The following is an 11487-nucleotide window of genomic DNA, read 5'->3' as shown; positions in this document are numbered from 1 at the left end:
GTTTCCTTATTTCGTTCTGGTAATTTTCTTAATTTGCTTTGGCTTTAGTTTCCTAATAGCATTAATTTTTATTTAATTAGAAATTTAAGCTATTCTATAAACGGGGCTGGTTAATTTCCCGTTATCAGTTTCCTTATTTCGTTCTGGTAATTTTCTTAATTTGCTTTGGCTTTAGTTTCCTATTTTGCTATTTGGTTTGCCTATAAATTTGGTACTTCTTGTAATTCCAATACAGAGAAGGGTTAATAAATGAATATTGATAAGAGGGAAAGAAAGGTAGGTATATAACTCTAGACATAGCTTTTGATAAGGAGTAAAGAAAGGTATATATTATATAACAAGAGAAGTAAAATGGAAAGAACGAGGAAGACGTTTCTCTTAAGTTTCTCTTAAGTCTCGTTCGCTTTACGGATTTGAATTTTCAATTCGAATTGAGATGTAATATTTTTTTAGAGAATGTGATATTTTTTTAGAATTTTTAACTGTAGAAATCTAAAATTAAAAACTCGAATTGGTAAAATAAATAAAGTTTTATTGTGTTTGGTCCTTCAGATCCCTCCATATTAAGAGCTTAAAAGGTGGGGTTTTTTTTTTAAAGGATTTGAAATCCTTCCCATTTTTACTCCTACCATACAACTATGGTCCAAAATCCGTGTCGATTCTCCTTATCAGATAACCAACTATTTCGACTACTTAGATAACTCTCTAATGGCTAGTTACCCTCCTCCCACAAGATAGCTCACCATAGCTACCTATTTCAGCCACTAAGATTCCTTCTCAAACGAGATAGCTTACCATATGCAAGCTATCCCTTGTCCTGGATAGCTCGCTACCCAGAGTACACAGATAGCTACGCAAACAACCCCCCAATACTAAGAATGCATCGCCGTCGAGCTATTCCCAAAGGCTAACGATAGCTCGCATAGCAGGCTACTCATGGCATCCATGAATAGCTCCTATGGGGAGCCATACTCAGCAACATGAGCAGCAACTAGCCCTATATAAACATATCGGTTGCAAATTACGGTCAATATCAGCAAAGCAACCAGCCCACGGTCAGCAACTAAGCATATTGGTGGCACATTGCGACCAATATGGGCGACATGGCGCGCTTATAGGCATATAAGGACTAATAAGAGCAATATGGCAAGCTATCCCTCATGACCCTAAGATTTAAGGATGAATGCCCCCTTGTACATGGATAACACATTGTCTCTGTATCCGTGGAGCGAGCTGTCCCCAAGGTCCCCCTTTACACTTATTGTTTCCTTTTCAAGCTTCTGCAGCAGAGCCCACTTCAACCATGATCCAATGATTGCCAGAACTATACGGAGTAACCATCCACACAACCATGATCACACAGTCTCCGGGTACCGAAACATGATATCCACGATCTCGAGACAAGGAGAATATGGTGGGATAAGCATCCGAAAATGAAGGGACATGGTTCTAATCAGTCTATCAATTACCAACAATAAGATATGAGACTCCTATCTATAAATAGGAGGTTAGGAATGAGGAGGGATTGAGACTTTTATTCTTCTACAAGACTATCTTTCACATTTACACTGCTTTGAGATTACTTTGTAAATGAGCGTTTTGGGTCTGTAACCCGAAAAATTCAATGAAAAGGATCAAAACCAAAGTGGATGCATGCTACATTGAACTGAACCACTCTATATTCTTGTGTCTTTCTCTGTACTTTAATTTGAACTTTTTTGTGTTCGTGGCTGTTCAATATTTTCCAATTCGATCTTAACTAGAGTTCAGTTCTTCTGAGGTTGACGAACTTTGCCGTTAACATCTAAGAAGTGACAAATTTTCTCAAAGATTGAAGAAAAATCAAGCGTGTTTGAATAATTTCATGCTAAGCCAATGGAAGTATACAGCAACCGCAAGGACAGGGAGTGTCAAAGGCACCAAAAAGCAATAATACCTGTTCCAGCGGAAAAGCCCAGAGCCCAAGAATCAGAACAAACGACTTCAATATTTCCAATTGCATATGACAGAATAACACACGAAAATAATTGTCAACAAGGAGAACCAGTTATATTCGCAAGTAGACTACAAAATTCTATATATATGATATCATAAAGTTCATATACCAGACACTATTCATTGGCAATTAAGTTGGAGAAAGGCATATAACAGCTCATACCAGGAAAGACAAGGAGTGAAAATGGAGATAAAAGATTTTGCATCTTCGGATATATCATCAACAACTGAATTGGGTGCTCAAAATAACTATAAGTTAGGACCAAAGTTATGTAATTTGTCAGCCCAAATATTGTTTCTCTAACTCAAGACACCCTATGAATTTCCTCTTCCTAAAGATCTTATTTCTAATGCTTTCAAATCCTAATCATTTATACAACCCAAACCTCAGCAACTGAGAAAATAAATACATAACAAGGAAATGCCAAAATGCAAGCATTGAATATGTGAATTTACTTGAAAATGGGATGCTAAAAATAGAAAACTATGGGGAAAAATAATGGATTTGAGAAGAGAAGAGAAGATCCTCAAAACTTACCAGTCTTTTTGGAGAGCGGAGATTATGGGGTTACTTGAAGAAGGAAGAAACTTAGAAAATGTGGCGGAATAAACGAAACCCAGAAAGAAAACGGAGCCGATTGTGATAAATCCCCATCCCCAAAACTGATTCTTTACCATCTCTGCCAGACGCGAACATAAACAAACGTAATTTTCACTTGTGATTGAAAAAAAAAAAAACATTATTTGCAAGAGCGTGTACCAAGGAAGCTATGGCAGATTGAAAGGGAAGGTGGTCACTGACTCACTGATCAGAGCTGTTGTGACTATCGATACAGTAAGGTAAAACTAGTACGTTCAAAATTATGATTTAAAATTGTTTTTAATTTATATATAATTATTTTTAAAAAATATTATAATAAATTATGAATTATAATTTAAATTATGATATAAATTTTTCTTTTAAATATTTTATTAATTTATTAATTTATCTGTTTATGCTATCTTTCTGTAGTTTTGATTTTTTTTTCAAACAATATCCATATTTTTTCTCAAAATTTTGTAAATATAAGAATACTAATATTTCTAATGTTACTGATATTTTCATCGTTGTTACAGACTACGACTTCGTTCAGTTCACTTATTTGAGTTTTTAATTTGAGTTGAGATGTGACTTTATGTAAGAGTTTTTAATTGTAACAAAAAAAGTTAGATGTGATTTTTTCTTAAAACTTTTAACTGTAATAAAATTAAAATTAAAAACGCAAATCGATAAAATAAACGAGACCTACGTATTTTTTTTTTTTTTGTTGTTGCTAAAATAAAATAAAATAAAATAGTGTATCTACATTCCTTCCGCTTTGAATTTATCTTCATTTGCATGTTGTACTCTAAACTTTTAAATGTTGCCATTTAGAATTTTAATTTTTATAATTCTTGACAATACAATCCAATAAAAAATAGACCTCAATTAATTGATTGACAATTAAAATCCGAAATGTCAAATTTTAAATAGTTTATTACCTAACTTGCCAACCAAATTAAAGTTTGGGTTGATTTAGTATGCAAACATTTGGCAATTTTCATCCATTAATTAACATTTGTTTGTTTAGACCAAAATTACAACAAATTTTCAAACGTAGGGTCATGATATGTTAATGAGCACCAGTGCAATTAATCTCGTCTTTCTTTCTTTATAAAAGTTGCGAATGATGACACATACTCCTTGTTCATTTCACCGATTCGAGTTTTCAGTTTTAAGTTTTTACAGTAAAAAGTTCTCAGAAAATGTCACATCTAACTTGTTTTTACTACAGTGAAAAGTTATTAAAAAATGTCACGTCTCAACTCGAATTGAAAACTCAAATCCGTGAAATAAACGAGAGATAATGTTTACTTGTTCTTAAAATGCACTAAAATGTCATGTCACATAAACTAAAATGATTTTTTATTTTTATTTATTTTTATGTCACTCAAATGATATCACTTTACATCAACTGAAATGTTAAAGTAAAATACATTCGTGCTCCCTAAACTTATTGCCATTTGCATTCATACACCCTAAACTTATCTTCATTAGCATTTAGGATCCTAAACTTTACAATACTTACAATGCTGACCAATCAATAACAAACGTCAATTAATGAATGACAATCAAAGTCTGAAATGCTAAAATTTGAAAAGTTTAAGGTCCAATTTTTATATAAGTCTTAGAATATCCTTATGGTAGGATTTAAAAAACCAAACTACCGATAAGTTTATGTTTTTCAACCGTTAGATCTGAATTAAAAATTAAATATTCTACCTAATAAATAGTCTGAAACAAACAATACCCAAATAAGACCCTATCATAGAAAGACCCCAAGTCTATAGTCAAGAAAAATGCTTAGAATACTAACAATGCTTAACATCGTCTCTAATAAATATAGACCTCATAAGACGAGACATTATGTAGCAGCACCGTTATCTTATAACATTTTTCAATAGTCAATACATTTCCCCCAACGTTACAGCAACCAATACAATCATCCGCACGGTTAGTTTGTGACTCATAAAACTTACTAGATATGTTTTTTTTTTTTTTCCTTGATAATCATGTGCTCCTTTTGTTTTTTATTTATTTTTAGCTCAATAATTGGATGTCCCTTTGCAAAATGGCGATGCATAGCATGAAAGGTCCATCGCCAATGTCAATGAAAAATGTCTTTGTTAAGTTGGGTGGTTGGTAGGTGGATTTAGACGACCCTTCGTTGGGTCCATGACTTTGAAATTTTAAATTGTATTTCCTTCCCTTTCATCTTTAATGCTATTTTCTTTCTCGTCGCCCATCTTTTTCTTCCAATTTTTCCTTTTCTTCCTTCTAGATAATTGACAAATTCATACTAATATATTATTATTAACCTTGCCTTATTTGTCTTTTTAGTTTCTTTTTTTAAGTCGATACAAACTTGTCTTTTGCATTCGTGATGGCTGATGCGAGAAACAGATTGATCTTTACAGCTAAGCTTTCTTCTCTCTCTGTCTTTGCTGCCGTTGTTGACCATGTCACACCCTTTGAATGTAATTTATTTGATTTATCTAGGTACAAAACGTTGAAATATACTTAAAAAAAAAAAAAAAAAAAAAAACTACCAACTTCCTCAATCCGGGGTTGTTTCTTTCGTTGCTGATCAAATAATATGACGACGGTTCTTTGAAGATTCTTGACAAACAGATGGTGGGCAAAACTTCTTAGTCAAAGTGGTAGTTGTATTTAGTGGGAAAAGTGATCTTTTAATCAAATGGGTTTTTGATTGACTTGCAAAATATCATTTACCCAGTTCCTAAAATCGTGGGTCTACGTTGTTTCTGTTGGGTTTTGAAGTTTTCCGGAGAAGTTTTTGCAAAGATGAAAGGAAAACTTGGGACGCCAGGGAATCACTTTGTGTTGAACACAGGAGCGAGAATCCCGGCCATTGGGCTTGGGACATGGCAGAGCGGCGGAGACCTCTGTGTTGAAGCCGTGAAAACGGCATTGTCAGTGGGATATCGTCACATAGACTGTGCACATCTTTATGGGAACGAGGTTGAAGTTGGGGAAGCTTTGTCCCAAGCATTCAATGGAGGATCACTCAAAAGGGAAGATGTTTTCTTGACTTCTAAGTTGTATTGTACAATGAACTCATTGAATAAGATTGAGAATTATGTTAGAGTGTCTCTCAAGAACCTTGGGGTTTCGTATTTGGATCTGTATTTGATGCACTGGCCGGAGAGTTCGGCGTTCGGCGATGCCACAGATCCTCCAATCAAGTCTGGAAGCGAGTATAGGCAGTTCTTGAATCGGTTGAAGAAGGCATGGAAAGCCATGGAAGGTCTGGTTGAGCTTGGTCTTGTAAGGGCTATTGGAGTCAGCAATTTCAGTGTTCAGCAGATCAAGGAGTTGCTTAAGTTTGCCAAGGTTGTGCCTGCAGTTAATCAGGTACGTAACTGTTACCTTATTTGCCATAATTCGACAGATTTGGCATGATTATTGTTGTAATTTTATTTTTCTCCATTTAAGTCGTATGTCGAACGTTGCTAGATGCAAATTGCGGAATTTTGATTATAAAATTTTTTGTCGTAAGGATAGTATGAAAACTGGACAAGATAAGTTTTTAGAATTAGTCATATCTACACCTTATTTGTCCTGGAGAAACTATCTCCCGGTAAGTTGACTTGTAGACTACAGGGTTCGATGCATTACAATGTTGAAAATCCGCAGAAAAAGTTGAATAGGATCCATCAGTTGGATGTAATTAAGCGGATGCTGAAACGGTTAATTCATAACCTGCTTAGATAGATTTTCAGTAATTAGGATCTTCTCTCGGGTGGAGGAAACGTAGTTGGGTTTAGAGGAACCCTTTTTGATAATTTGGAGTTGGTCAACTCATCTTTTAAGTGGCCAATGAATAGGGTCCTGTGCAATCTGAGCACAACGTGCCTCTTGCCTGGTGGCTTACCTGTGTTTTTGTAGAACATAAAGCTCTCTATCATAGAAACAAAGAATTTTGCTCTTCCAAATATCCCTTTAGGAATGTTGAAGTTGGCTCTAAATTTTTTAGGGGAGTATTTTTCATTTAAAAGAGATTAACTGTCCTGGTAATGAACTGTGCCCTCTTAGGCCTCACCATTTCTTTTTGACTAATTTTGATCCAGAAACTTAACAATGATGCAAAAATTAGTTCCAAATTTAAATGGTTCACGCTCGGTTTTATTACTCCATCTTCTTATTTTTTGTTTATTTATTTATTTTTTGGTCCTCGTTGAACTGATAATGATATGGTGAAAAGAACTTACTTGACTCTCCCTCAATCACTGCATGCCAGCAGCTTAGGCTCTTTTAGCTTTTCCTCTACCATCCTTATACAACTATCTAATGAATTCGGATAATCTTTTCTTAGGTGGAGTTGCATCCTTTCTGGAGGCAAGATGAACTTGTAAAGTTCTGCCAGCTAAAGGGTATACATGTATCGGCTCACACACCGTTGGGAGTACCTGCTTCAGCTCCTGGACCATCTGATAGCAGTTCTGGTGGGGAGGACGAACCTGGAACTCCCCGTATATCATTCCGAAGGTCAAGATCTGTTCATGGGCCAATGCTGAAATTGTCAGTTGTTGCAAAGATTGCAGACAGACACAAGAAAACACCAGAGCAGGTATACTTAAGCTAACCTTTTCTTGCTCATTTTGTTCAATATCATCAATCTTTGTCTTTGATGCTGTTGATGACTAGGATTAGAGTGGAAGTTTCAGATGAATTTTTATCTAACCTTTAGGATTGTTTATTTTTGAACTTTTGATATGTTTAGAATTATCTTTGTTTTAGGAATTAGATCTTCTTTTGATTGAGATTTGCTTTTGCTTTCTTTAAAAGTACTTTATGCTAAGTTTGTTTTCAGTTTTCAGGGCTTTTTTTTTCTCCACTAATGATAGTTTTCTATTTCCGAGTTTTCCTCAAACTTTTGTGTGCAGTTCTCTACGTTCTTTAGAATGAATGACTTTTGTTTCTATTATTTTCAATCTCTTCATGTTTCCGTGCATCAGTCTTACTCTATATTATTGAATAAACATGTAATCTTTTCCGAGCTACTATACCTCATATTACAATTTTACGTAAATGTTAATTTGCTATAATTGTGTGATGTACTTAACTATAGTTAAGCTTACTGCGTCCTTTTAAAGTTGCCTAAAACTCAAAAACTTTGCAACTATAACAGTCCCCATCCCAAAAAACTTTTCTTTACTGCTCATAAGCTATAACCTACCATCAAAGAGAATAAAAAAGAAAAAGAAAAAAAAAGGTTGTTTTGTTTAACTACATGGTTGCAAAAAGTTATTTTCTTCAAACTTAAACTACGTGTCAGCTTAGATACGATGACAGTTCTCATAATTTTCCTGATTGTGTACACCCAAGTTAAGACAATTGCATTTAGACTATCGGTTGTCCCCTTCTTATGTTCAATATTGGGTGGAGTTGGATTTCATGTAGGATATATGTAAAAGCTTTGATCGGCTGAATGTCCATTACACACTTAAAAACTCGACTGAATGCCAGTAATCTCTCACTCTCAACTCAATGCTTCTGGAAAAACACCTATATCAATATGAATATCAATTATGGGTACAAGAGGATAAAGTATCCTCACATCCAAATGAAAATAAACGAAAAAGAAAACGAAATGATGTACTAAGAACTAAAGCGAAACAGACTCAACAGTAAAAATGAATTCCCTAAATCACTTTCGCACTCTCACTCTCAACTCAATGCTTCTGGAAAAACACCTATATCAATATGAAAATCAATTATGGGTACAAGAGGATAAAGTATCCTCACATCCAAATGAAAATAAACGAAAAAGAAAATGAAATGATGTACTAAGAACTAAAGCGAAACAGACTCAACAGTAAAAATGAATTCCCTAAATCACTTTCGCGTTCTAGACTATGTACTCTATCCTATTTCCTATTGAATGGTAGTCATCTTTTGGATCACAAGTCTAGTTTCTTCCCATGTCTTTCCTTAATAGCTGATTTCCTTAATTTTGTGAAATTATACACTAATTGGAATTTCTACTGCATGACACTTTCAACATATAAGTTTGCTATAAGAATCAAAGGAATTAAGCACCTGTAACATCAAAATTTCATTAAAGAAAAAGCATAAATAGTGAAAGTATTGGTTCAGCATATCATCCTAATGTTCATGTGCATTGTACTGATTTAATCATGGAAGATAAAGAATCATGAGGATTTAGTGGTTGGGCATCTGACTCCACCCCGCCATCTTTGGTGCCTTTGAAATCCTCTACGTCATAGCAGCCTAACAGGTTTGGTAAAAACTTCAGCAAAAATGCAAATTTCTAAATTTTCACAGCTTGCAAAATATCGTCTCAAAGTCTAGCCTTGCATTTGGATTTACTGATTCTCCAAGGACCATCACCTCCAGTAGGTTAGTTTGTGTAGTGCTCTCAAAGTGCGAAGGTCTGTAATACACTTGGAAGTTCTGTTAGAAATACAGAAGATGGAAACTGATCCAGATTGGGATATACGTGAACTATTTTGGATAAATACATCAATTTGGCTTCATGAGTGACTGGAACTGCTTATGGAGTGCAGGATGTTCGTTCCTAATTCTAAATCAGGGTTATCGACTTAGACTAATTACCGAAAGTTATAGTAGAATGGGATTAGTAAGATTATAGATAAGGTCTTAAGGATAGGGCAGTACAGAATGGTCTTTGATTATAAAACTTCGAGGTTGAAGACTGATGCCATTCATTAGATAACTTAGCTGTTGATTTCCATCCTAAGTTATTTAAAACGTAAGAGATCTGTTCTATTTCATGGGATTCTAAAAGCATTATAATTTATTTTTGTACATTTTCATATCTAAAAGTCACTGTTTTTGCTGATGCATCATTATTTAAAACGTAAGAGATCTGTTCTATTTCATGGGATTCTAAAAGCATTGTAATTTATTTTTGTACATTTTAATATCTAAAACTCACTGTTTTTGCTGATGCATCATTTTTGGATTAGCTTTTTAGACTAGTGTTTGGAGTCAAAGACAGGTGAAGATGGAAATAGTTAATTTAGAAGCTCATGAATAGAAAATTAAATTTGGAACCTTAGAGATTTCTTTGATATGAAGAGTTGCTCTTGACAAGGTTTTCTTGGGGGAATTGGTACGAGCAAATTATTGGTCTAGCATCTTATACATGTTTCCTATCTAAAAAAGGATTTGCAGAAACTAAATGCTAGGTAAATTTGCTGAGATTAACGAGGTTTCATACTCGGATAACCAGGCCATCATACATGTTATGAGATTATAAAACCGTCTATAGGTGTCATACATTGACAGATAGAACTGGGACTCAACCTTGGAGCAAGCAACTGCCAAGCCAATTAAGAGGTTGAAATAGCATATAAACAATACTACTGGATATAGATAATGACTAAATGTCAAAATAAACTGACATTCCATTGTTGTGGCCAATTTTAACGGAATACCGGTTACAATAGAACTTAGGAAAAACATACAAAACCAAGCCAGTCAAGATATAAACTCTGTTGTACAATATAAACAAGACAATAGGGTGTCTTGATCAGGACGTATTAACTCTTAACTGTACATTTGCCACTTATAAATCTAGGCTTTTGGTGGATTGAACATTATGTTACTAGTGTTCTTGTTCCTTTGTGGACTATTGCTGCTGAGCATTGATGATAATGATACTCGCTCTACCAAGTGTGCCTGTAGTAGATAGTTTCTGAAACGATCATTTGCAAAAGACAGTGTTCAGTTGTGAGTTAGAGGTTCTTTTATCCCAGAATTGCATTCACACAAACATTCCAGATTTTCTTGGATTTTCAACTGTGGTCCCTTGCTTTTGATATTTGGATTTTCTGTTGTATTAATTTCATTTTCGAATTGATCATGCATTCGGATGTTTTCTTCATCAGTTGTAGACTAAGAACCTTTAATGTTGCCCGTGGTAATAGTAATAAGATGACGTGTGATTCATCTCATCTGTTGTAGGTTGTTTTACGCTGGGGGCTTCGGAGAGGAACCAGTGTCCTACCTTGCAGTCTTAAGGCTGATAGGATAAGGAAAAACGTAGACATTTTCAGTTGGTCTCTATCAGATGACGAGTGGAATCGCTTGAACCAGATTGAACCACAGGTATGCTTGTTCGGAAATAGCCCTCTGAATAAATTTTCAGACAGTGGCTTTGTCTTTGGAAGCGGTCCACTTCAAGCAGTGCGTGAGATCGACGATGACTTGGAGCCTAATGTCTAGTTTTTTCTCAAGATTTTCTTTGGTTAATGTGTAATTTTCATTCAATGATGTGATCATCTTGTAATATTTTGGGTGCCAATTATTTGTGATTTGAATCTGTTGATACTTGATAGAAAGTCAATACAGACGTGATAACACTTTTCCAATGTAATCTGCTTTCTTAAGTCTTGGCCGCTCTGGCTGGTTGTTGATAAGAAACTGACCATTTTGATGATTTTGATTGTTCAGTTGGGGAGGGGAAAAGGGATCATTTCACAGGTAGAATATTAAAAGCGTAAACACTCAGCAGTACTAGTAACGAAATATGACCAGGATAATAAAAATAGAACCGTAAAAGATCCTGTTTTTTTTTAGCACTTTACCAAATTTAATTGAAGTCAAATTAATTAAATGACCCAAAGCTTGAATTAATGACAACTAAGGCAATTTTAAGTGGTTCGGTATACACCTAGTTATTGAATAATCTTTGTGTCGTATCAACTCAATGGACTTGTTCAGGAAGCACTATCCATCTTGATTCCCTGTCCAAATTTTAGTGTTCTAATTAGTGTTCAACAAATTAAATCACACATCATTCTATGATAAGCATAAAAGAGGTAATTAAAAAGCAATACGACGTGACGTGATATAATTAAATAGTTCTGTCTAAATTTTAGCGTTCTAATTAGTGTTCAATA

The 11487-nt window shown here is 34.6% G+C and overlaps 1 protein-coding gene across 2 annotated transcripts; it reads left to right on the top strand.

Moving 5' to 3' along the window:
• Positions 1 to 4873: 4873 nt before the first annotated feature.
• Positions 4874 to 10961, top strand: LOC112090924 (aldo-keto reductase family 4 member C10-like). 2 transcript variants are annotated; one of them, XM_024163324.1, is made up of 4 exons: positions 4874 to 5209; positions 5357 to 5950; positions 6912 to 7166; positions 10550 to 10961. In XM_024163324.1, exons 1-4 carry the CDS (start codon positions 5207 to 5209, stop codon positions 10808 to 10810), a joined length of 1113 nt encoding a protein of 370 aa, XP_024019092.1. In that variant the 5' UTR covers positions 4874 to 5206; the 3' UTR covers positions 10811 to 10961. The 2 variants fall into 2 exon arrangements, with proteins under 2 accessions (XP_024019092.1, XP_024019093.1); XM_024163325.1 differs by having other exon boundaries at positions 4878 to 5950.
• The last annotated feature ends 526 nt before the right edge of the window (positions 10962 to 11487 follow it).

Source organism: Morus notabilis, unplaced genomic scaffold, assembly GCF_000414095.1.
Source record: "Morus notabilis unplaced genomic scaffold, ASM41409v2 Scaffold1203, whole genome shotgun sequence".
Taxonomy (NCBI): domain Eukaryota; kingdom Viridiplantae; phylum Streptophyta; class Magnoliopsida; order Rosales; family Moraceae; genus Morus; species Morus notabilis.
This window is presented reverse-complemented; position numbering and strand designations above follow the sequence as displayed.